General features: G+C 34.7%; 1 protein-coding gene across 1 annotated transcript; it reads left to right on the plus strand.

The window, feature by feature from the left end:
* Positions 1 to 1,551: 1,551 nt before the first annotated feature.
* On the plus strand, positions 1,552 to 27,827 carry LOC127839501 (A disintegrin and metalloproteinase with thrombospondin motifs 6-like). Its single transcript, XM_052367890.1, has 14 exons — positions 1,552 to 1,920; positions 2,070 to 2,151; positions 2,744 to 2,911; positions 4,714 to 4,853; positions 5,512 to 5,650; positions 5,968 to 6,040; positions 12,076 to 12,166; positions 15,662 to 15,745; positions 18,907 to 19,019; positions 19,323 to 19,475; positions 20,517 to 20,645; positions 20,866 to 21,025; positions 25,793 to 25,900; positions 27,675 to 27,827. The coding sequence occupies exons 1-14, from the start codon at positions 1,873 to 1,875 to the stop codon at positions 27,825 to 27,827; spliced, it is 1,641 nt and encodes a 546-aa protein (XP_052223850.1). The 5' UTR covers positions 1,552 to 1,872.
* Positions 27,828 to 27,878: the final 51 nt, after the last annotated feature.

Below are 27,878 nucleotides of genomic sequence, written 5' to 3' on the forward strand. Positions count from 1 at the left end.
AAATTTTAACTAATCTTTTTATCCACTACAAGTTCACTTTTTGCGATTATGATATATTACCCAACTTTGAACCTGTTTATAATAAAGTCATCTTCTAAGCAAGCATCGGGTATTCCAAACTGCTTCAGGCATTCCGAATCGCAATAACGGTTGTAACTTGTCTCATCAACCTTTTAATAGTATAACAGTAAGTGGCGTCACTTTTAAATTGCTTCTTTTTCGACAACATGTGAGCTGCACAGGCTAAAACGTGGGACGTTAAAGGTGCCTTTTCACAGATTTTGGCAGATATTGAAGTTTGTCGTTAAATAGTTTATATCGATAAAGCATCAAAAACTTAGACCACTCGGCGATCCGTGCTAATACAAGTAATGATGTATTTTATACTTTATATACGCAATCGACGTAGTTTCACAAAATATAACAACAACAACAGAACTCTCAAAATTATTCAATCGTTTCGCATTGCAACGCTTTATAAGTTTAAGGTTTTTAAATCATCAAAAGATGCAAATAATTGAGATTTTAGAGCATGGTTAATGTTCAGTATTACAACATGTTTCCTAACAAATATCAAAGTTACAACAAAAATGTGCGAATCTTTTTTCTTTAAATTTTTTCAATGTACCAAAACATGAAATAACCCCTTTAATCTTGTTTTTTTTATCGAATTTGACATTATGTCAGCTGTGTTTAAAAACACTTTGGCCTAAGTGCAAGCAAATGTGTTGACTTTGTTGAAAAATGAGATCGGTGCAACAGATATAAATTGCAAACAATCATATTTTAACCATAAATTATGCGGCTTTTTGTGCAAATTAAGCTTATCAAATTAAAAACATTATTTTTCTTTCATAAGCCTGTCTAAAGACGTCGAGGCGCGGTTTAACCCGGATTTCGGTGTATAGTGTGACAAATCAAATGTTATCGCAGCCAGAAAATAAACTGCTATCTAATCGCCAGGTTGTCCGTCATTATACTGATAAATTGTACACTTTTTAATTGATGCCTTACGATAATGCGCCCTATACGAATGTTGGTTCCATGTGGACCATAATACAGCCCAAATACTGCCATGGCCCAGATTCAAATGCGGGATGTTGAAACAGTTGGTTGTTCGAATTAAAGGCATTGCATTTACTATCTATCAAACGTATCCGATAACACTTCAGCGTTTATGTGGAAACGAAATAAGTTTTATTTGTTATTAAACAACGTTCATCATAGTTGGGATTGCATCTAAGCGTCAGGTTGTATCGAAGAGTCACGTTAATCGTAGCGTCGGGCTGCACGAAAGTTTCGGCTTGCTCGTAGAGTCACGTTAATCGTAGCATCGGGTTGAATGGAAGATTCGGGTTGAATCGAAAGGTCACGTTAATCGAAACGTCGGGTTGAATGGAAGAGTCGGGTTGATCGGAGAGTAACGTTTATAGTAACGTCGGGTTTGATAGTTGTGTCAGATTGATTCACAAAGTCACGTTATCGTTGCAATGTAGCGTGTAATCCGTCCGTCGTGTTGCATTCGTTTCATGTGTTAGTCTGTTTTGGTCCCATATCTTTGTGTTCGTTTTGTTCTGTTACTGTAAGTTTCAATGTTCATCAACAACTTGTATGTTCTACCTGTGGATAAGCCCCTTTAACATGGGTTGTCAATTGGGAATCGGGATAATGACAGACCACGGAACGCTATAAAGTTAACGCTCAACCTTTCAGTCGAACCATAAAACGTATAGTTATGTGCAAAGCGTTATCGTATGTTAAAAGGTGTTATCGTTAGTGTTGCAGTGATTAAGCCGTTTTAAGAATACATGTACACGAAGTGAAACCTTTAACTCCTTAACCATCATTTGGTGGACATATGTGTGGATAGCCATGATGTCTATTTGGATGTCTTGTTTGGTCACTTTCTCGTCGTTACGGGTACGAATTGTTTCAGTATGTTCAATTTATTTCAATAGGCCTTTCTTAAAAAGATATTAACAAATTGTCGATATTTTTAATTGCTATATTTTCTTTCATGCATTAATATGTTCTTTCAAGATCCATATTTTCATCGTATATAATTCCAGGTGTATACAGTAGCGGACACAATACCTGTGTTAGACACTCTGGAGAGAATTGCCATCTTTGGGACCGAATTCTCCACTGACTGTATGTAAAATAAATTACTGCTGTTGATATATTACGTTTCTGCTACAGCGTTTTGTGTGTTACTTGCGTTTGCAGAAATTGATTTGAATCTTAAATTTATTAAGTTCCTTTTAATGACATGACCATTCGTATCATACGAGTCAAATTTGCGATAGCTGTGTATACTTCAATAACCGCGTGCATTCCTAATTTCTTTTTTTTTATAAATTCCCTCCTCTTATATTTAAATATTTTATTTGTTTATTATCAACTACTGAACAAAGATTTTTTGTTACAAATAATTTGTTTTTCAAACACTTAATTTCAAATGTGTATATTATTGATACAAAATGCACTTTTAAAAATGGTCATTTATAACGTAATCCTATAGTTACAATACACATAACCTGTAAATAAAAACAGAAGTCATTTAGTAATAACTTTTTATTTCCCATAACGAATTACTCAGCATCCCGCCCCATACAGTTGCAATCCCGTCGATGTATCTGCTGATAGATGTTTCACGTTTTCAGTTCCGGTTGTTTTGCGTTATTATATAACTCATATAACATGATTACTGATCTGCATGTGAATATATTGTTCACGTTCTCAGTGCCGGAATACCAGTCGGTTGTCGTGCATCTCTTGAACGGAACGGAAAATTCCGACGTCGACGTCAAGCAATTCCGGAAGCGGCCGCCAACACTGCAGTACCGAGTGTCGTTCGGCAACGAAACGTTCACGATTAATCTGCGAAAGAATACGAACATGATTTCATCGGGTAATATATATGAATCGGAATCTTGGAAAACGGAACTTTATGCATGCGCGTAAAGTGTCGTCCCTGATTAGCCTGTGCTGTTCGTACAGTCTAATTATTTATTACGCCTAGACTGGATGTTTGTTTGAAAGTAACTATTTAAATAAATATAATCCATCAACGCGGAAAGTACCTTCCCTAAATAGACACTGCGGACTGCACATGCTAATCTGGGACGACACTTTACGCACATGCATTAAGACCCGATTTCTTAGAGCGCGGCTAACTTATGAATAGCTCCATAACATTGGCATGGTCCTCGTGAACTGCCATTAACTAATTTTACGATTGATTTGTTTTCAACGTTTGCATTCGGTTTCGTTCGTGAACGGTTTGAACGAGTTGAATAAGTGAATATCACTCTTCTTTGTGCGGTACGCTTAAATCGATTTCAATCGCTTTTAGTACGGGGTCTTATTACTTCTTATGATAGTTCTAATATATTAATGCATACAGATTAGTGCGAGGTTTATGATGACCCTCTATATACACTCTTACATCCTATATCTGAGTTTCAATTTTAATATCAGTTCAACAAATTCGACTATTATCAGAGTGGGTATCACGTGATAGTCAAGATGGCGACGCCCATGCCGAGAAAGTTATTTTTTGCCGTTTTATACCCTTAATTACTTGTGTTTATGTTTTAAATGACGCTCACTTTCCAGCCATATGAGTGAAAAGGTGATTAGTGTCAATGTCGTATTTACATTCGCCTTATCTCGACTTTACTCCCCGCAAATTTTCTTAGTGGAGCTCTAATGAGGTCATTCCGCTAAGATATTTCGCAGCGAGTGAAGTCGAAATATAGGGTGGATATTACTTTGAAATATACGTTAGTAACTTTCTTGCTAATATGGCTGAAAAGTGAACAGAATTTAAAAAAATACAATTAATAAAAGGTTTAAAACGGTAAAAAATACACGTCTCTGCATGGACGTCGCCATCTTGATAATTACGTGATTACCCCCTCTATATACATAAATTGCTTAAGTAGTTTTCAGTGGTAATCATAGAAAGTAAATATGCGTCTTGTCATTTTATCCATTGGTAATATCAATCAATGTCATTTTAGTATATTTATGAAAGGGAAAACAACAACAACAAAGTATGCATTTGATATTTCTAACAAATTATCTCGATTGCCTAATACTATGCTGTTTATGCTTTACTTTTATACATGTTAAAGCTATAATATTTGGGCATCACTATATCAGTACAGTTAGGTTATTCCATAAATCAAACTATATATATGATCGGCGCTCTGTGAAAAGGGTGTTAAATGTATGTGCGTAAAGTGTCGTCCCATATTAGCCTGTGCTGTCTGCACAGTCTAATCAGGGACGACACTATACGCACATGTATTAAACCCCCTTTTCGCAGAGCACGGCCCATATATAATTATTAAATTTAATATTGGTTAAATGGCCGATTTTTCATATTAAACCTCGATCTCTGATAAAGCTGAATAATCTGTGTGTAGTCTGGACATGGTATTTTCTGTTTCCCTTCGCAGGCTGCATCATTCGGCACGTGAACGAATGTGCGTAAAATGTCGTTCCATATAAGCATGTCCAGCCCGCACAGGCTTATCAGGGACGACACGTTCCGCCTTAACTGGATTTTGTCTACTATAAATGAACAATTCCATAAAAGCGGAAAGTGCCGTCACCGCGAGGAATGCACAGGCTAATCTGGGATGACACTTTACCCAAGTGCATTAAGCCCAGTTTTTCCAGAACGGGGCTAAAATGTATTTGCAGGCTGCATCATCCGTCAAGTGAACGGAAGCGGCCACTCAACGGTGAGCCCCTGCATGGAGCATGACGTCACGTGCTACTACACCGGAACTACTAGCGCCCACAACGACTCCTGGGTGGCGGCCAGCGTCTGTGGAGGGCTGGTAAGGCCGTGTGGGTCGATGACATAGGGAGCTTGTTTCATTGATTTGAGGTCATAATGAAGTAGTAGATAAAGCGTCCCTCTTTAATGTCCCAGTTTAAACCACATTTCATGAGCGATCTTAGGATATTTCGAAAGAAACCACGTACTTGTTCTTCCCAAGATAAAGATTCGGAAAACATTTGGCCTTCATTAAACTGAGCTAGAATCCAATAAGTTGAAACTGATTTCAGTGCAAAAATTGTTAACTTTAAGGGAGTGTGCGTAAATCAAATACATGTACTAGTTAAAATAAAGTGATATTGTCCTCTTATTTGATGTTTTTGTTGCGATATCGATCACTTTTAAAGAAATGTGATAAATAATCGAATTAAAAAAATAATATTCATTCAGTTTAAAGAAGTTTAACAATCCTACGGATATAGAAAATGAATATAATAAAACAGCAAATTATGTATAATTCATTTGTTAACAAAAGCGAATCGTATTTCTTGTGAAAAGATTTTGAAAAGAAAATATTGTTTCTTCACAAAAAGGGATGCTAAGTTTTTGCAACACGAATCACCTTCTTTGAACATTTATTTTAAGGTCAAAAGAAACCATAAACACACATGATTGTATTCCAATATTGAAATAAAAAAATGATGTTCTCTTCACAGAAAGGGTTGCTCAGTTTCGGCAACACGAGCCTGTTCATCTACCCCATGAAGCGGACATCGGATCAGACGTCAACGTCAGCGTCGCCCAATCACGTGATCTACCGTTACCAGGGAGACAAGCACGTGTGCAAGACGGAAGGTAGGACTACGCACACTTAACATTTTACACTGTCCATTCAAATATCGTTTAAAAGAAAATGTCGGCGGTCTTTATTTAGTGGTGACTTAATACTACAGTAAATACACACGTTAATCATGGTTTTCATATGTATGACTCTCGTTTTGGATTGTTTTTGCTGATTGAAAATCGAAGTTTAGCTATCACAATTCGCTATGATATTATATGAAAACTTTCTTGTTGAAAAGGTAAAACTCGTTGATGTAATAATATTTTAATAATGAAATATAGAGAACATAATACGTTCCTCAGCTTTGATCGGTGTTTGCCGTTTGCAGACGACGTTACCGACATACTCTATCCCACTTCTCAAGCACAAGGGAGGCACCAGGTCAACGAAATGAAAACCAGGTGAGATCACAGGGCTTATGTTTCGATTAAGTTCAGACCTTGGTGTGTCAGCTGTATCCCTTGTATACATTTAGCAGTGCTCTGTGAAATGGGGGATTAATTCATGTGCGAAATGTGTCGTCCCAGATTAGCATGTGCAGTACGCACAGGCTAATCAGAGAAGACACTTTCCGCTTTATGGTATTTTTCGTTTACAGATAGTCTCTTCTTTACAAAAATCCAGTTTAGACGGAAAGTGTCGTGCCTGATAAGCTTGTGCGGACTGCACAGTTTAATCTGGGACGACACCATACGCACATGCAATAAACCCCTTTTCACAGAGCGCGGATCATATATTTATAGTATACTAAGTATTTTTCATAAAAGTCCCTGTTCGAGAGGCCTATGGATGTTTGTACCATGTAAGATGCTGTATTTCTTATTATTTTTTCCAAAATCTAACACACCAAAAATGGATCATTTTAGGCGTGTATAAATAATACCAGTCGACAAAGGAGCGGCATATACTTGAATTTTGTTCATTAATCAACCTGAACAAAATAATAGCCATAATACCTTTCCCTCAATCGTGATACATCGGCTATCTCGGATTCCTCCGTAAGATAGGCCTCGTGGCTAACGGTCGCCATATTGCCTTGTATTACTACTTTATTACCCAAAAGGTTGTCAGTCTATTGTTATGAGGCTGTATACGATGCGCGTTGAACTAGCGCCAAACTTTTTACCGAAACTTTGATATTAATAGCACTATTAACGTTCATTTGTGTTGCATTTTGACCTATTATCCAAGCGATTTACTTTTCCATTATTATTTAATCACCCAATCATCCAATTTTTAAGATGAAATTACGGTGTTTACAAAACCAACCAAACCGAAAGTGAAACTGGATGCATTACGTTTCGCGATGTAAACATTAATATTTGTTCAGTTTGAGGAAGCGAATCGATAATAGACGTTGGGATATGTATGCAATACAGACTATCATTGCCGATTGTAATACTGGCTAAAAAATACCTTTTATGACAGGTCATGTATAGAACGTTAATCAAATAGTGACCATAAATCACTACAAATGTCTGGGTTGTTCATTAATATAATTAATGCACGTTTCTGATCTAATTGCCTGTATCTAGTTGTAATTACCATGATATTGATAAAATTAAAACGTTTTTTTCATAAATTAACATTACATGTTTTATTTTTATCATTTAGGGAATATATAATTGTATCATTATCATCATTAAATATTCTGAAGATCTAAATTATCATGATTACTTTAAAGTAGAATTTTTAAATTTTACTCATTATTTTTAATGAATTTGCACATTTGCTTGATTCAAAATAAAATGTATTAATAAGGGTTTCAGTTGTTAGTTTTAACCCATTTTTAGTTCGATTAAATTTAAAGTACTAACTACGTACATGTATGTGAAATGCTCTTGAGTTCGTTTCCTGGGCCTAGAACCAGTACTTGGGTGTCTCTTGGAGATTTCTTAAGAATGCTCCCACACTGGGGATCACACCAGTGACCTCCAGAGCATTATACAATTGAGGATGCATCAAGATTAAAAAATGGTACATGTATAAATTAATAAAGAATCAATAACAATCAGAAACTGTGCATTTTTTTCAGTATTGTGTGAATGGATTTGAAGTAATTATGTGTTTTTGAAATATGATTTATGTGAATTTGAATAAATATATAAAATTTAGTGATTTTCTCAGACAAAACTGTTTATTACATACTAAAGTATTCAGAATGTATTATTGTAATATTCATTCAAATTTTTTAGTACAAAAAGCACTTTTCCCTGGCATTTGTATTTATAGTACTTACATATTTTATAATTCTGACAGAATTTATAAACTGTGTTCATGCAAGCATGAAACCGGTTTCATTTTTTGAGTATTTAAACAAGAGGGCCATGATGGCCTTGTATCGCTCCACTGCTGAAAAAAGGTTGAAACAAATTTCTCTGCATGTGCAAATACTTAAATATAGGCCCTATTTAAGCACATGTACACTTTTGTGACCTTCTGGGCTGGGTCAAATTTAACCCCAGGGGCATAATTTGAGAAAACTTTGTAGAGGACTACTATATCTCACTACATACAAAATGTGGTAGCCCTAGGTCCTAGAGTTAAGGACAAGAATATTTTTTAAGTTTTCACAAAATAAGCAAGATATAAGCGTATATAATGTTCAATTTTGTGACATGCGGTTCAGGATCAAATTTGACCCAAAAGGCATAATTTGAACAAACTTGGTAGAGGACTATAAGATGTTACTGCATACCAAATTTGGTAGCCATAGTCCAAATGGTTTTCGACAAGAAGATTTTAAAGATTTCACAAAATAGGCACTTTAAAAGCGTTAATTCAATTGTGTGACCCCCCCACCCGGGGCAGGGTCAAAGTTGACCCCAGAGGCATTATTTGAACAAATTTGGTAGAGGTTTATTAGATGTCACTACATACCAAATTTGGTAGCCCTAGGCCCAATGGTTATGGACAACAAGATTTTTAAAGTTTTCACAAAATAGGCCCCATATAAGTGTATGTTCAGCTTTGTGACCCCGGGCAGGGTCCAATTTGACCCAAGGGGCATAATTTGAACAAACTTGGTAGAGAACTATAACATGTCACTACATACCAAATTTGGTAGCCCTATGCCTTATGGTTAAGGACAAGAACAGTTTTAAAATTTTCACAAAATAGGCACTATATAAGCATATAATTGATTTTGTGGCCCCCGGGGCAGGGTCAAATTTGACCCCTGGGGCATAATTTGAACAAAATAAGTAGAGGACTATACAATGTCTCTACATACCAAATTGTGTAGCCCTAGGCCTAATGGTTATGGACAAGATTTTTTTTAAGTTATCACAAAATAGGTATTATATAAGCATATGTTCAATTTTGTGACCCCCGGAGCAGGGTAAAATTTGACCCTAGGGATTAATTTTGAACAAATTTGGTAGAGGACTATTAGATATCACTATATACCAAATTTGATAGCCCTAGGCCGGATTGTTATGGACAAGAATTTTTTTGAAGTTTTCACAAAATAGGCCTTATATAAGCATATGTTCAATTTTGTGACCCTCGGGGCAGGGTCAAACTTGACCCCAGGGGTATAATTTGAACAAATTTGGTAGAGGACTATTAGATGTCTCTACATACCAAATTTGATAGCCCTAGGCCCAATGGTTATGGACGGGAGATTTTGAAAGTTTTTACAAAATAGGCCTTATTTAAGCAAATTTTCAATTTTGTGACCCCCAGGGCAGAGTCAAATTTGACCCCAGGGGCATAATTTGAACAAATTTGAAAGAGGTTCACCCCAGAAACATTCCTAAGAAATTTCATCAGAATTGGACCAGTAGTTTAGGAGAAGATGTTTAAAGGAAAAGTTTATGCATGGATGCACGATGGACACATGACCTTTGGCCAGTGGAGCTAAAAATCAAATTAAACATTTAGTTTTGATGTAAAATCAGTTTTTATATGCAAGTGTCTATTTCACTTATAAATTAAAACAGCATATTATTCATTATTGAAAAGATTATTCCAAGCTTGATGTCATATTTCAACTTTGCATAGTGTAGTTAATTGAACATTGTATTGAACTGTATGGGAAGCTATATTTTTTAATTTATGTATGTTGTATTATACAAAATGCATTATTTCTACCACAAGTAGACCATATAAGGCCTACTGCTACTAAATAGGCACTGGTATGAATTTGACACTGTTTTTGATGCTCATACAAAACTTTAATTATTACAACACTTTAGTATATAAAATATTTTCAAGTTTTTGTTCAACATTTTTTGCAAAAGAAAAGAGTGTCTTAATGCATTTGAAAATATACTTAAAACAAACTAAAAATGCATTTTAACATACCTTTTTCCTGGTAACGTGTATTTGGGATGATAAAAAATACACTTGAAGAGTATTAATGCTGGAAAAATGCAGAAAAAAATACATTTGTTTCTGTTAGAAGTGTGTCTTGTCTGCATTTTTAAGTGTATTAAATACATAAAATGCAGATAAATACAATGCCAATACTGTTTCATGTATTGTAATGGACATAAAATGCACTTGTTCTTGTAATTAAATGCTTTAGTGAATTGAAATAACCTTTTATAACGTTTTAACAATTAATAATAATACCTTTTTATATAAATTTTCTTTTGAAATGTGACACTTAATAGATTTTTGCACCACTAGTAAGAGATATAATTTGTGCTCATAATGCTTTATCATTACACTATATATCATTTGTTGTATGAAAATTGCCCGTAAAATTCATGTGAAAGCTCAAGAGATCAATAGCAGCGTGCTATACCCTGCTCCTTTTTACATGACTTGATGGTATTTAGTCCCCAATTCTACATGGCTAAGGGAAAATTAATGTTCAGATTTGACAAATAAGTCTTAACTGGGATCCAATAGGCAGACTTTCATATTACTTGTATTTAATTTTAATCATGATCTGAATTGCTCTTTGGCAAATCTGTGTTGGTCACAGTAGTCAACTGAATTTTGTTCACTTTGTAGTGATTATATTTTCTATATTTATCAGACAACATCTTTCTTCAAAAGTTTAACATGATTGCTTGGTTAATTTAGAAACAAGATCAATGCATCATAACATAAAATGAAAATATGTGTAATAGTAAAAATGGCAGCAAAAAAGCACTAGATTATCTGCCTTAAATCTGAGACGATATGTTGATGTATTGGAATTTCTCATAAATAATGTGTTTCATAGTTGTATAATTGTATAGTCGCATGCATGAGTGGTGTCAATGTCACAATACCAAGTAAAGCCTATAATTTACTAAAACAATTTGAAGTTTGATGTGTGTTTTTTTCAAGATCTGTTATATATAATAATATATACATGTATATATATATTGTTGAAAAGTTAACATGCAATAATTTTACTGTAATTAAGTGACAAATAGTTTTACTGATTTGGTTGGATGCATATATGCAGATAAATCATGGTTTGTACAGAGGACAGAAGCAAAAACAAGAGCTGTCTCCGTAGGATGACATACGCCCCCGATAAACGCTTTAATAGAAGTTATGAGCATTTCTCAAAACCTAAACGCCGACCCTAAGTTCAAGGTCAAAGGGGTCAAAATTTGTGTGTGTATGGGAAGGCCTTGTCCATATACACATGCATACCAAATATGAATGTTACATCTGAAGCGACATAGAAGTTATGAGCATTTTTTCGAAACCTAAATGCAAAGTGTGACGGATAGACAGACGGACAGTGCGATCACTATATGCCCTCCTTTGGGGGCATAAAAATGTGTTTCACATTGTTTTGGTAAATTAGTAATGTAGTTAAATGAGCAGATTCATCAATTATAAAGTTATTGATTATAAAGTGTTGCTGGCATATTTGATGCATTCATCTAGCTATAAGAAGGTCCCTGTTTTATCCCCACTGGCACCGAGTGAGGGTTCTCAAAATCTTTAAACAATATGAATAACTACATATAGGGTCAAGAGCCTTGTTGATATGGGGGCTAAACACCTGAAATCAAAGCGACCCAGGTTCAAGGCCGAGGCAAAATAAATAAACCAGAGGCCGCATGAGCCTGCTATACTCTGAACAAGGATTGTTTCTTCTCAGAAAACTGGCTTAAGTGTCTTACTAAGCTTTAGACTAGCTTGTTGGTTAATTTAGAAACAAGACTATTGCAACGAAGATTACCCATACAAGTTATAGTTTTTCTATTTTTATTACTTGTTACTAGAATGAAATGTTATTGTACCGCTATGAAGCATGTACAACTTTTTGAAAGTTTTTTTTAATGTTTTGGCTTTCTTAACCAGTTAATAAACCTGATACCTCAGTCAAACCTTGAAGTTATAGTTTTTGTATTTTTTATTGATAAAAACAATTTGTTTCTTTAACAATAAGTGTGTACGTTGCCAGTTGTCGGTACATTGCCAGTTGTTTGTACATGGTCAGTTGTATGTTGTGAGCATGTGCCCTGTTACGCTACAGGTACATAGAGGCGGGAATCGTGGTCGACCCTGTCATGTTGAGATTCCATAACGACAACATTCTTCAGTACGTCTTCACTGGCTTTAACATCGTAAGTGATTGTACATTACGTCTTCACTGGCCTTAACATCGTAAGTGATTGTACAGTATGTCTTCTCTAGCTTTAACATCGTAAGTGATTGTACAGTATGTCTTCACTGGCTTAAACATCATAAGTGATTGTACAGAACGTCTTCTCTGGCTTTTACATCGTAAGTGATTGTTCAGTACGTCTTCACTGGCTTTAACATCGTAAGTGATTGTACAGTATGTCTCCACTGGCTTTAACATCGTAAGTGAGTGTACATTACGTCTTCACTGGCTTTAACATCGTAAGTGATTGTACAGTGTGTCTTCACTGGCTTTAACATCGCAAGTGAGTGTACAGTACGTCTTCACTTGCTTAAACATCGTTAGTGATGGTACAGTATGTCCTCACTGGCTTTAACATCATAAGTGATTGTACATAACGTTTTAACTGGCGTTAACATCGTAAGTGATTGTACAGTACGTCTTCACTGGTTTTAACATCGTAGGTGATTGTACAGTACGTCTTCACTGGCTTTAACATCGTAAGTGATCGTACAGTACGTCTTCACTGGTTTTAACATCGTAAGTGATTGTACAGTAAGTCTTCACTGGCTTTAACATCGTACGTGATTGTACAGTACGTCTTCACTGGCTTTAACATCGTTAGTGATTGTACATTACGTCTTCACTGGCTTTAACATCGTAAGGGAGTGCCTTTAACATCGTTTGTGATTGTACAGTATGTCTTCACTGGCTTTAACATCGTAAGTGATTGTACAGTACGTCTTCACTGGCTTTAACATCGTAAGTGATTGTACAGTTCGTCTTCACGAGCTTTAACATCGTAAGTGATTGTACAGTTTGTCTTCACTTGCTTTAACATCGCAAGTGATTGCACAGTACGTCTTCACCGGCTTTAACATCGTAAGTGATTGTACAGTACGTCTTCTCTGGCTATTGTACTGGCTTTAACATCGATAGTGATTGTACAGAACGTCTTCACTGGCTTTAACGTCGTAAGTGATTGTACAGTACGTCTTCACTGGCTTTAATATCGATAGTGATTGTGCAGTACATCTTCACTGGCTTTAACATCGTAAGTGATTGTATAGTACGTCTTCACTGGCTTTAACATCGTAAGTGATTGTACATTATGTCTTCACTGACTTTAACATCGTAGGTGATTGTACAGTACGTCTTCACTGATTTTAACATCGTAACTGATTGTACAATACGATTTCACTGGCTTTAACATCGTAAGTGATTGTACAGTACGTCTGCACTGGCTTTAAGATTGTAAGTGATTGGAAATTATTTGGGTTGTTTGTAGGGCAAATCAAACTTAAATAAAACACGTGAAAATTCGGGTTTTTCGGGTCAGTGTTTAAATAAGTTTATACAACAAGACAACTGCATTTTATTACGCGTTTCATTTAGCGTAATCTGCAGCTAATGTATTTTAGATATAGTATAATTTATCAAATATTGACTAAAATACTGAAATATGAAATTGTATTTATTTATCATTTATTTAGTATCGACCCAATTGTGAAAATTGGATTTAATAGAGTTTGTATCACTCGAGTCGCTTGTGTGATGACGTATTACACGAGAGGCGGAGCCTCGAGTGTGATGCGCAATAGCACAAGCCACGAGCGTGATACAAACTCTTGGAACAATTGACTAGCGTAATATTCCTTTTATTATATACAACTACTAACGAAAACAGTTAACAAATGTATTTTTTACTTTAACAAAACTGACAAAACAATGTCTAAAACGGTACGCCATAGTTTATTTAAGACGCGTATGAATACAGTTTATGTAAATTAACGTGTAAGCATTCGAACCGTCAAAACACAAGTTTCCGACACGCTTACCTAAATGCCATCGTCAATCAAATTTTATAACAATTAAGTTGACAACTTTAATCCGCTGTTTATAACAAAAATGTTTAACCGATATGCACTTCTACTTCTATATTCCATGTCTTTATCGAAACTTAGTTTAAACCACACTATTTTATTGTATTCCTATCGAAATATACATTTATGCGTGATAAACACACACTCCAAAATACGTTTTGAATTTGTTTGATGTTTTTAACAAAAAGTTTACTGTTAAAAAACACCACGTCCGACAGGTCCTTAAATTCCATAGAGTTTAGATAAAACTATTGTGTTTCGTCACAGAAATGACGTCACACGATGTTCAACGTAATATATTTCGTAATAATAATAAATAAAAAATATTTCTATTTTCGGTGCGTGTTATGTGACGTCATTAAACGGGTCGAAGTAGTCCGGCTAGTATGGTCATACGGAATTGGAAATAGCGAGTAGCGTAATACGGGATTTTTTATTTCAACGATTGATACAACCTGTATTTTGTTAAAAGCTTTAAACATGTATATAATAAATATGCATAATGTTTCGTCCCAGATAAGCCTTTGCTGTCCGAAGCCGAAATAAATGTTCGTCAAGAACAGTCTTCTGTTAAACGAAAAATAAAATAAAAGCGGAAAGTGTCGTCACTGATTAGCAATTTATTTAACCACCCTTTCGCATAGCGCGGCACAACTATAAGTTTTGTAAAGAACTAAGATAATTCATTAAACATTATTTACTTGAGAGAACGATACAAACCACAGAATCAACTTCATATTTTCAACATCTCATAAAGTTTTTCTTACTTTAATGTAAAGGCAAAGTTAGAACTTATTTAGATTTGCTTTACATGCAGTTTCAATTTAAGTTGATTTAGAGTTTCAATACAAGTTCCGTTTCAGAAATTCGCCATGTTATTTTTAAACATATTTTAACCTGTTTCAGCAAACCAAACATAAACTAACATCCGTTTGGTGCTTGCATTTTCTAAGTTTGGAAATGAAAGCGACTCTTACAAAAGCTTGAGAATACACTATGACACCACAAATTTAATATAACTACAAATAAACTAAGCGTTTTCTCTTTCATGAAAAAGCGACACGACCAGGTTTCGTAGGCAAACCTTTGTACCGGATCCGCGAGTTATTTTTCGACCCGCTTAACCGTTTAATTTTAGTACCAATTGTGGTTATAGTTGTAGAGTTCTCGATCAAATCTGTAAGTACGTTAACATTGTGTTCTTATTCAAAGCAATGCTGTTTTCTTGTTGATGATACAATATTCGTATATAGTTATTAATTAACTTAACTGTCGTTTCCATAACGAGTTTCGTATAAATTCGTTTAATGTATGTCCGCGTTCATATTACGAGATACGTTAGTAGCAGTTTATGGATTGCAATGCTATGATACGTAAATCGATTTGGTAACGTTGATATAAAAAATTTAACTTGTGAAATACTAGTTTGTGTTTAAATGAGTTGAAGATAGGTTTTCCATAAAATTAATATCTAGAAAATTTCATAATTTCGTAAGCGAGTGTTAGCTGAACATTTATGGAATTAAATAAACGAGTCTTTAATTTTTTTCCTGAGATCTTACATGACTTGTACATTTTATTATTTGTTGCAGGCGTCGAAGTTGTTCGCAGACCGGTCCATTGGCACGTTGATGAAACTCTTGTTGTCAGAGATCAGTGTGTTTAACTCGTCCAATGTAAGTAACTTTGTTATGGAGGCCCGTTAAAGCCATGGATGTTGATTAAAATCGTTAAGTCAGAGACAATTGTGATCGTCCAATATAGGTCAATGTTGTATGGTGTAACTTAAAATACATTATCGTTTATCAAACTCGTGATGTCCACGATCGTTGAGTTCAGCTCGTCCAATACATGTGACTGAGGTACGGTGTCCGTTTCATGATACCGTTGTTTCTATAAACGTCGCATATGAAACAAGAGGGCCGTTGTTGTCCCTTAAGTGCTCACCTTTTATCAAGAAACACCAATTGCCGAAGACTTCACTTGATGCCCTATGTTAAACCAACTAGACGCAGATTCGAACTTGTACTATATATATTTCTAAAATAAGAATTATGTTGTTGTTTTCCAACAATATTGATTCCCACATGTCAGTTTTATATTTGTTACAAAGTTTTGCTTTAGATTTTAGGCGCATATACAATATTCTGATACATGAAGGGCCCAGAATTGACGTACGGCTAGATATCGTCAAGATTTACAATCTTACCAAGTTTCATTAAGTTAAACTCATAAATGTGCGTTAAAGAATGTTAACGCATTTTGAAGAGCTTACCAAGTGACCATAGTGTTAAAACATGTGATCTATATTCGAAATAGGCTAGATATTGTTAAGATAAATATATAATATTATGTGAGTTTTGGACAACGATCAAGTTAATCATGCGAGGCTTAGAACCATGTTGGCGCGAGGCTTTCCGACGAAACTCACATACTGTTCTATTAATCCTATTTCATCCTAGTAACAGATGACATTCGATAGTATTACAACGATCGTATAAACTTTAGCTTAATATTATCACTATTTTTTAACAGATTTGTTTTTTTTAATTGGAGAATATGTTTTTTTCAACTACGGAAAGATAAAAATGCGATATTTTATGATTATTAGGCAAGCTTCGCGCATACATGATTCGGAGCATCGCATGATAAACTTGATCTTAATCCAAAGCTCACATAATATTTTATATATTTTCTCTCTTTTTCCATTAATCGCATTTTTTGAAGATGTTTTTTACGTAGTTGACAATAACATATTCTTCATGTTTTGGTAAAACCCATTTCTTATCTAAAAATAGCGATAGTATAGAGCTAAAAATTATACGATCGTTCTTATACTATCGATTTTCATCTGGTAATAAGATACAAATGCTTACATATTTTCATCAAGACTGAGTCATTAATATGGCGTCTAGTGTTATTAAGTTTGTCAAAGTTTCAATTTGTGACCTGGATTTCGGAAACGTGTAGAGATTTTTGTAATGTGCCTATTGTTATATACGTATTGCCAAGTTAAACATTTTGACCAAGTATCATCAATATTGAGCCAAACGTGTGAGCTTTATATTGGGCACGAGATAAAACTTAACGATATAAATCTGAGCCGTGCTCTGTGAAAAAGGGATTTAATTTAAGTTCGTAAAGTGTCGTTCCTGATTAGTCTGTGCAGTCCTTACAGGCTAATCAGGAACGACACCTTTTCCACCTTAACCGGAGTTTTGCTAAGAAGAAACTTTATGTGAACGAAAAATACCATAAAAGCGGAAAATGTCGTCCTTAATTATCCTGTGCGGATTGCACATGCTAATTTGGGATGACACTTTCGCACAAGCATTAAACGTCTTTTTCACAGAGCACGGCTAATTTTGTCTTCAACTTTAAGCCGGTGACATAGCTTTATGGACAAAAATGACACAGATACGCACTCGGTCTTGGTCCTGTTAAAATTTATTTTTTGATCAAGATTGATCAATAAATGTGGCGTATGGAGTTTTTACCAAGTTTTTGACTAAGGTTGATCAATAAATGTGGCGTATGGAGTGTTAAACAGCTTTTTGACCAGGATTGAACAATGAATGTGGCGTATGGAGTGTTAACCAAGTTTTTGACCACGATTGATCAATTAATGTGGCGTATGTAGTGTTTAACAACTTTTTGACCAAGATTGATAAATAAATGTGGCGTATGGAGTGTGTTCACCAACGTTTTGACAAAATTTTTCAATAAATGTGGCGTATAGAGTGTTTACCAACGTTTTGACCAAGATTGATCAATGAATGTGCCGTATGGAGTGTTGACCAACATTTTACCAAGATTGATCAATAAATGTGGTATGGAGTGTTAACCAACGTTTTGACAAATATTGATCAATAAATATGGCGTATGAAGTGTTAATCAACTTTTACCAAGATTGATAAATACATGTGGCGTGTGTAGTGTTAACTTACTTGATATGAAAACTGTTCCAAATTGAACTTGGCATAGATATTGTCAAATTAGCAACCGGAAATATTTTCATTCGGTTTGAGCAACAAATGTGGCTTCTCGTGTGGTAACGAAGTAAACTGGAACTCGTACCCCGGACACCGCATAACGCACGAAGAAAGACGGACGGACATATACTGAACACAATAGCTCACCTTTAACACTTTGTGCATAAACATATACGATTTTGCGACGTTTTTATCGCCGTGGGTGTTTTAGTTTTGCGGTGCAAAACCACCTACAATGGTATTCATTCACTTTGATTGCTCATGGCTATTCACGGAAAGTGTGTAAGGTGCTATTAATAGAATTATGATTTTACAGAATGTATTAGCAGGGTTTTGACGTGAGTAACACAACATACGTTGAGAAGGTGTTTTCAAATACTAGTTTTCGAATGTATGACTTCAAACTATTCACAGACTGTGTTTGCAGGCGTGAGGTGTTATTGGCACACCTTTTGCTGAGGAGACAGAGAACCTGCTATTTATAGAATATATGACGTCGCAGCTATTCACAGAATGTGTCTGCTGTGTTATTTATAGAATATATGATGTAATAGCAAATTCACACGATGTTTTGCAGGTGTTGGTCGTGAGTGACACGCCGGACGATGATAAGACAAATACATGTGTATGTGATGCTATTTATAGAATATACGACGTCGCAGCTATTCACAGAATGTGTCTGATGTGCTATTCATAGAATGTATGATGTAATAGCAAATTCACACGATGTTTCGCAGGTTTTGGCCGCTAGTGAGATATCGGACGCTCAGAAAACAAAAAAATGTATATGTGATGCTATAAATAGAATGTATGACGTAGCAGCTACTTACATAATGTATTTGCAGGGGTTTGATGTGAGTGACACAGTGGACGCTGAGAAGACAAAGAATAGTTTCTGTGAGTGGCAGAGCAAGCTTCACACGCTGAACTCAGCTGACGTTACCATCCTTTTAACACGGTTTGCATATTTTCTTTAGTCCCCCTATTTACGTTTATCAAGGCCTTGGTGTAACTTTTTGGTATTTTTTGAGTGTAGAAATTAACTAAAATTAAACGTAAAAGATTTTCCGTTCTTTAATTGAAAAAAGAAAACTTTTTAGAACGCAAGTCCTTAGTTGGTTTCCGTTGTGCAGGAAATTTAGATGTGTTGTACAATGTAACAATGTGTTTAGATCTGTATGAACATACCATAAAGCACTCCCCGCCCCCTACACTAAACAAACAACGAGTGCATACGTCAATCCTTTATTCCCAAATTTAGACATGATATTGAATATGGCGCAAAGGACAACGGGAAGTCCACCATTGGTCTTGCGTTCCCCTCTGGTGCGTGTAAGATACGAGATAAGTGTGCCGTCGTGGAAGATACTGGCCCCGTATTCGACCTAACCCTGGCGCATGAAATAGGCCACCTGTAAGTGCAGCACACGATGTGGAGTTATGTCACGTGGTATTTAGTCTTACATACACAGTCGAATGATATGTTTTTTTCTTGATCGCGTAATGGACTCTTGGATTTTCTCCATCGTGTCATTTGCATGTAGCATGGAAACATTGGCATCCATTTATTGAATTTCGATGAAAACGTAAATATAGAAGGTAAAATTTGGCTTTTAAACATAACATACGGACTGTAACTTCGTCACCCATCACGCAATCTTTAAATAATTTACCGCAGATATTCAAAATATATACTACTACTACTACTACTTCTACTACTACTACTACTACTACTACTACTACTACTACTACTACTACTTCTACTACTACTACTACTACTACTACTACTACTACTACTACTACTACTACTACTACTACTACTACTACTACTACTACTACTACTGCTACTACTACTACTACTACTTCTACTACTACTACTACTACTACTACTACTACTACTACTACTACTACTACTACACTACTACTACTACTACTACTACTACTACTACTACTACTACTACTACTACTACTACTACTACTACTACTACTACTACTACTACTACTACTACTACTACTACTACTACTACTACTATTTCTACTACTACTACTACTTCTACTACTTCTACTACTACTACTCCTACCACTTCTACTACTACTAAAACAACATCAACTACTAGTACTACTACTATTACTACTACTACTACTACTACTACTACTATTACTACTACTACTACTACTACTACTACTACTCTACTACTACACTACTACTTCTACAACTACTACTTCTAATAATAATAATAATAATAATAATAATAACAATAATAATAATAATAGTAATACTTATAATAATGATAATAATGATAATGATAATAATAATAATAATAATAATAACACTAATACTTATACTAATAGTAATAATTGAAATTGGAACACGAAGCACAGTTTACAACATTCCACTAAACGCTGGACAAGAAGCGCTTACTCAAAACAAACGAATATGTTTTTTACATCGCAGTATCGGCATGAGCCATGACAACACAAACGATAACCACTGTCCTCCCGCCATCATGTCTGCGTACGGCAATTCTGGAGTGGACGCCTTCCGATGGTCCAATTGCAGCGCCAAGGAACTCAACAACAACAGGTAGGTATTATGTTTAACAGTGACCGACTAAATCCACATTCTGCGTCCGTCTGTTTTACTGATAAAGCACTGAGTATGTCCGTCCGTTGAGCAGATACAATATTGATATTACTCCTTTGTACTGCAGTTTTATTTGTGTGTGTGACTTCCTTCGGTATTGATGGAACAATCTGACATTCTGTGTATTACTGGAATACTTTGACTTCCCTCTAACTTGTAGGTTCAATCTTGGATGCCTTGAAAACGCTCCAGTGAGTGGAGACGTTGACATGACGCACCTGCATGGCTCCCAGCTCGCCCCGCTGCCTCTACCCGGCATGGTGTACACAGCGGACGATCAGTGCCGTCTTATGCTTGGTGACCACGCCTACTTCTTCTTCGTAGGTTTATGATCGACCTTATGTCAATATAAAGAAGTGAAACTCCAGCTGCTGGAGCAGTATTGAATTTTCATTAAAAACAATTAGTTGGTCCTTTATTTAAGGCAAGTGACCGATTGCCCAAACAGTACAAAACAGCACAATACAGCACAATACAAACGAACATAAACACAAAATATGAATAAAGCTGGGGTCACCGCCTTGGAACGGTCAATGCAAAGCATTGGGGGTTTAAACCTGGTTATAGAGCGCTCAACCTCACACTTGGCCCAGCAATATTCATAATACATTGAAGTGTAAATAAAATTTAACGTCATAGCATTGTAACTCAAATTAAACAATAATAAAAGGGAATTAAAACGCATTCAATTTAATTACTATTTAATTACTCAATTGCATTGAAGATACAAGAGTAACAGAATTACAACTTTTTGACGAACGATCAAATAAAACTATTAACAATTGTCAACTACATTCCTTCTTTATAGAAAAGATTTGAGAATGTAGAATCATAGAGTTAATATCTCAGATAATCATCGCGCAAATACAGGAAGAAGCAGCAATAATGGGTGTAAAAATTCCATATTACATAGCTTGGTTGTTTATGTGACTGCTAAACAAATTAAAAATAATTAAATCAAACAAGAAACGCCTATCAGAGAGAAAATATAAATAAAATGGAACATTATAAACCCAATGACCTATGCATGTAGATTACAACTGGGAAAGTCGGTCGTATGACGTCACAAAAATCCATAATGACATAATGACGTGAACAAATTCCAAGGGCAGTACTAAATAAAAATATTAATGGGGCTGTGCTTCTAATTAAACAAGTTTACGTGATTTAATATTAAGAAGCAAATGAATACAAATGGTAATACCATTAAAGCGACATTATTGGAATCAAACAGTATATAGGTGTTTCGACAACTGAAGACAGAAATGATTTGATGTACGATTTGAGTCCAAATGTAGTTTACATGCAGATTTGTTCATACGACACAATGACACAATTTTATTCAACAGTGAAAAATGCCTATAATGTAGTATTAATGCAGATTTGTTCATACGACACAATGACAAAATTTTATTCAACAGTGAAAAATGCCTATAATATCACTAATGATTCCAAATTTTAAGGGAAGAAAGATATAGTGAATCGAAAACCATCAAACACGTGTTTTTAAGTACATAAGCATCGTATCCTTTTGATAAAAACAAGTTAATTAAATTGAAAAGTTTAATATGAACATTTGGTTTAACATATTTTAATTTGCGGACACGCTTCAAAACATCTCCATAAAATGATGGATGGGAGATTCCATTATTTAAATGCCATTTTAAAGAAACATTATATTTTGAAATTAAATCACCATACTTAGAGTAAAATCTAGCAAATTTATTTCTTAGGTTATGATACAAAAAGCCTTGTTTTAGCAATTTTTTAGTTAATATTAGATTACGATCATTAAAATCTTTAATACACGAACATGCTCTAGCATAACGTACCAACTGCGAAATGTAAATACCATAGGAAGGTCCTTTAGGGATGTTGCCATCTAGAAACGGAAAATTCACAATTTCAAAGTTAAAATCGTCCCGTTTGTCGTATAAACTAGTTTTGATCAAATTATTATTAATAGTTAAATGTAAGTCTAAATACGCAGCGTCTGTATTGGATATACACGATCTATTTAAGACTAGTTCTTTTGGGTAGATTTTGTGAATATATTGTTCAAATAATGGATTATCTAAATTAAGTATGTCATCAATGTACCTACTAGTAAGGTTAAAACAATTAATCAAATCTACTTGCTTAGTTTTAGATAATTCTAACATAAATTCGCTTTCATAACAATATAAAAAAAGGTCAGCTATAAGTGGCGCACAATTAGTACCCATAGGAACGCCAATAATTTGTTTAAATATTTTACCATTAAATTCAACAAACAAGTTATCCAAAAGAAAAGTAAGTGCTGCACAAAAGTCAAGACCAGTCCAAATGATGTAATTATCTAATATCTGATTAGTAAAAAAAGCTGTTTTAGTGTTTAAAGCTAGATACAAACATTTCTCTCTAGCAAAAGTTTTTTCAATCAAAGAAACAAGTTTGGATTTTATTAAAGCGTGAGGAAGCGTTGTATATAGTGTTGAAAAATCATAAGTACTTACCTGTGACACCTTATATTTTTTATTTTCAATTTTATCAATAACTTCTAAGGTGTTTTTTATTGACCAAAATAGGTTAATATTACTATTTTCATAAACTTTATTACAAAATTTAGCTATATGATATCTAATAGCACTCAATGCAGATGTAAGATACACTGATAATTGTTTGGTGGTACAAGACACTGAATTAGCGATAAAACGACTTTTATATGGCGTCTTATGTAATTTAGGTATCCAGTAAAGTGATGGCAATTTCTTGTCAGTAATATTGACTATTACATTTAACTTTATGCATTGCGCAATATGGTCGGTAATAATTTCATTAGGTTGCTTATTGTACTCACAATATGATGTAGTTTGTGAAAGTTCTTGTGAAATAGTTTGAACATAAAACACTCGTCATATTATGATAACATTATTAGCAGCCTTATCAGCAGGAACTAAGACGAATTTAGATTTTAAGTCTTCAAGCAATTTACAGAGATTTTGTTTATTAAATTTAGGTGAATGTGGTAGGGCCAAAGGATGTGTATCATAAAAAAATATTTTATTCATGGCCATACTAAATATTTTTGTTTTCCAATCATTGAGTGCAGTAATTTCAGCATTTTCCTTCCTGCACCATTTAGTGCAATAATCATGTAAGGATGTTACGATATTCTTAATGCAGTCATCAAAATCAACAGGAATAGGCAGTCTGTACTTAGGGCCTCTGCGTAGCAAATTTCTAAGGTTTTTATTTTGAATGAAATTAAGGTCCCCAGTAATAATATGTCCAACTGGACCATATATATATTTAGAACTAGTACAGTCACATAATGTAGGACAATTTCTAATTACATTTTTATCTGTGGAAATAGAATTATAATTAAAAACGATACTTCTTACAGGTCTACTATATTTGTAGCAAATAAGTGGTGATTCAGTATTGCGGAAATAAGGGGGAATCAACCGACGTACATTTTTATCATTGAATATTTTAGGAAGGTCAATTAAATCAAGACCTTTGTTACAAAACTCAATTTTGATACGATTTCTAGTTTTGTTAAGTACATTTTCAATAAAAGGTTTAAGATAGTAGTCAGTGAAAGATTCAATAATACAAGCACATTCATATAGAGGGTCAGATTGAAGTAAAATAAGTTTACATTCCTTATCAATATGCGCCAACGAAGAAACAGAAAGAGAGCAAAGTGCACTTAGTAATTTATGTTTACCCCCATTTTGTAATACTGTGTAGCAATCATTTAAAGAAAGCAGACGTTTAAATTTACGCCTTAAGTTACCATTTTTCCTAATGCCATGTGAACGTTTATTTCTTAGACGTTTACTAAACAGAGAAAATGAATTAATCGATTTATTTTTAGAAATTGTTCCAACATTTAGAATATTATCATTTAATCCAAGTGGGTAAGCTGATTGCAAACGTTTAATCCATTCAAATTCTGACATGCACCTTGCTTTTAATTGGCACTGACTTGAAGTACTATTATTAAAAATAAGTTGCTCCACAGGTTGAATTGAAATATTTGTTACGCTATGACCTGTTTTATTAAAGTGCTGGTAAATGAAGTTATAAAATTTATTGTTATTTTTAATTTTAAAAAAATGTTCCCTAAAACGTGTTTTAAGTGATCTACCCGTCTGCCCAACGTATTGCGCACCACAACAGGGTACATTTCAAGTAATAACATAAACCACATGCATAGAATTTCATGAGACATCGGATTTAATATTAACTGAAAATTTGCGGTTATTAACCGATGAAAGAATAAAAGAGGACATATTTAAAAACTTGCAACATAAACACTTCCTGGAGTTGCACTTATTTATTGTAGGATACCGATTACACGGAGCTAAATTACGCTGCGAACTAGAACCCAGCCGCATTGTACCTCCAATGAAAGATGTTCGAAGTAAACTTAATTTGACTGTAGGTTTAGAAAAAAGTAATTGTCTATAATTTAACGGCAAATGAATACTACGTGTAATCGGAATTCCCAATGGTGAGAGAACAACTTTCGGGTTTTTTGTAATCAATCTGTCCATAGGTTATTTATTTGGCGAAACCACCAATCTTATAATCACATTAATACACATTGCCAAGTCAACATACATAAAAGAGTAAGAGGCAGCTTGTCAGATAATGGTCTGTAAAAAGTCAGTATAACCTGCAGAACTCTCAATTGATGAACATACACGTTTACTTTATAAGTACAGAGAATGTATAAGAATCTAAGTATAAGAAAGGTCTTAAACAAGGTTTCTTAAAAAATAATAAAAACACAATACCGCTACCAGCAGTCTTGATTGACAAGAATGTTGCTTACCATCAGGAATCTATGATATTTCTGTACAACCGTATACTTTTAAAAAGCCTTGTTCCACGATTGACTACATGTTATTTTAAAATCATCCTTAACTATGCAGCTTTTCTGTATCGGACGACCACTATTTGACTTTTTAATTTTTACAATGAAAATAGATAGACACGTATTAAGCTTCGGAAAATTAAATTTTTTAAAAGGATTGATGCAATTCTATGTGTTATAGATGCTAAACTTTGTTCCACTTTTTTGATGCCTTTCGCAGAACCCGGAACAGGACCCCTGCAAAGAGATCGCCTGCCACACCAATCAGGGCTACAACTATTACTCCCAGCCTTTGATGGACGGGACGGACTGTTACAACACCCGAACAGTAATACTTTCAACAAGATTCTTAATCTTAATGTCAACTTCTTTCCCTGTTATAGTCTATAACTTCATATTATTTGTGTCATCATCGCCCTGTTTTTGTATCGCATCATTGGGGTTGATAAACCCCCAATGATAAAACTTTGCTTTTTGCAGATTTGTCCAAAAAAAGCTATTCCACGCAAAACAAGTTCTTCATTGTATCTATTTGTCTGACCATATTACATTTTTTCGTGTGGGCATATTCTTTTTTTTTCGTTTAAAAAAAAGATATCATTTTGTGGAATTTATTTGATTATTAGGATAAAAAGAAATTCAAATTTCATGTGCACGATGCCTGAATTTGCTCGGGACAAAACATGAATACATGGCGAAAGATCGTGGTTACGTTAATTTTTTTTATAAAAAAATAGAGGTGTAAGGAACGACCCAGCTGATCTTCATGGGTTCGATAATAACCACTTAGTTGCATTTATATGCCGGAAATCATCAAAGTTAATAGTTTAATATTCATTGTTTTCACTTATGTCTCGATAATAGCTAGGTGACTTACCGGTATTACACACTAAAACTTATAGAGATGAAATTGGCATTATTGCACATGCAAACAAACACCAAAGTAAAAGACTATTTATAACTAAAGTGACACATGGTTACTTCCACGAAAAGTGTGTAGATTGCGTGTGGGACAAAGGTGTCCATTTTACATGACAGTACATCTGCTAAAATAGTCGTACATGTTCTCATCCATTCACATCTTGTTATGTTTATTCACTTACCTTCCGGTATATCAACTTGATAAACTTCAGAGGTTTTAGAGAATGAAAGAAATTGCCAATGATTCCTATGAACACACCAACTATGACTTTCAAGACATTGGCGGCATGTTCTTGGACGGTGCATGATAACCAAAAATATGCATAGTACGAAAACAAAGATATAGGGAATTTTTATTTATTTTTATTGATTTTGCAATTGTAAAACGAATCGATACTTAACCTAATCATATTTAATAGCTATGACGTAAGTCACCGATTTTTTTTTTCTGAGATGCATTTCTTTCATATACCTTTTAACAGATTTTACAATCTGAGCCCGTCTCGCAGAATTTAAACGTCCAACGAACATGCGTCTTTGTGAAGCAAGCTTGTAGAAGAAGATGCTGTAAGGTACTCTATTTGCCCATCAACATGATCAACAGTAAACTAAAAACATGTTGATATAAATTTAAAATTGGTAAAGCCACTCGACAACTATTCGTTTATAAAGGTGTCGGCCGATCAAAAAAGTGTAGATGAATCGTCGTTCTGTCGGCTTTTGCTCGTTTCGCATCTAGTTTTTTAGATGCTATTGAATATTTTTGATTTAATAAGTTCTTTCACCAACTTTCAGTAAAACGTAATCAGACTCTTACATTTGACATATCGACAAAAGGACAGTAGGTTCTTCTACAGCGAATTATATATTTGTGTTGCTTTGATTTCCGGTTTCTGACAGTAACTGTAATACACTGTTTAAATAAGGGATTAAATATGCAATGCGCTTGTGAATGTTTATATATTATTTGCTGTAAAATGTATTTATGTTTGAATAAGACACAATCTCGTTTGAAAACTTGTCACCTGTGTTGAAGCAGTATATCTGGTTATAATTAATCTTAACAAAGATCTCTGCTTGACATTTGGCATTCTGGTATACGGTACACAACATATTGTTACATGAGAGCTACACAGCTATGTGTCTAAATAAAATATACCGGAAGTACCGTTGTATTCCAGTGGTGCATGCGCGGCCAGTCAGTTGCGATGAACACTTCACTTCAGACAGATACTATTCCAGGGGGATTGAGCCCATGGGTGAGCGCAACGTGCAGTCGAACGTGCGGGGGAGGCGTTATGTTGCAGACAAGGACGTGCACGGACCCAAAGTGAGACATAATTGGTCATTGTCGGCTCAAGTACATCTAGTACTAAAGCGCCTCT

Source organism: Dreissena polymorpha, chromosome 7, assembly GCF_020536995.1.
Source record: "Dreissena polymorpha isolate Duluth1 chromosome 7, UMN_Dpol_1.0, whole genome shotgun sequence".
NCBI lineage: Eukaryota > Metazoa > Mollusca > Bivalvia > Myida > Dreissenidae > Dreissena > Dreissena polymorpha.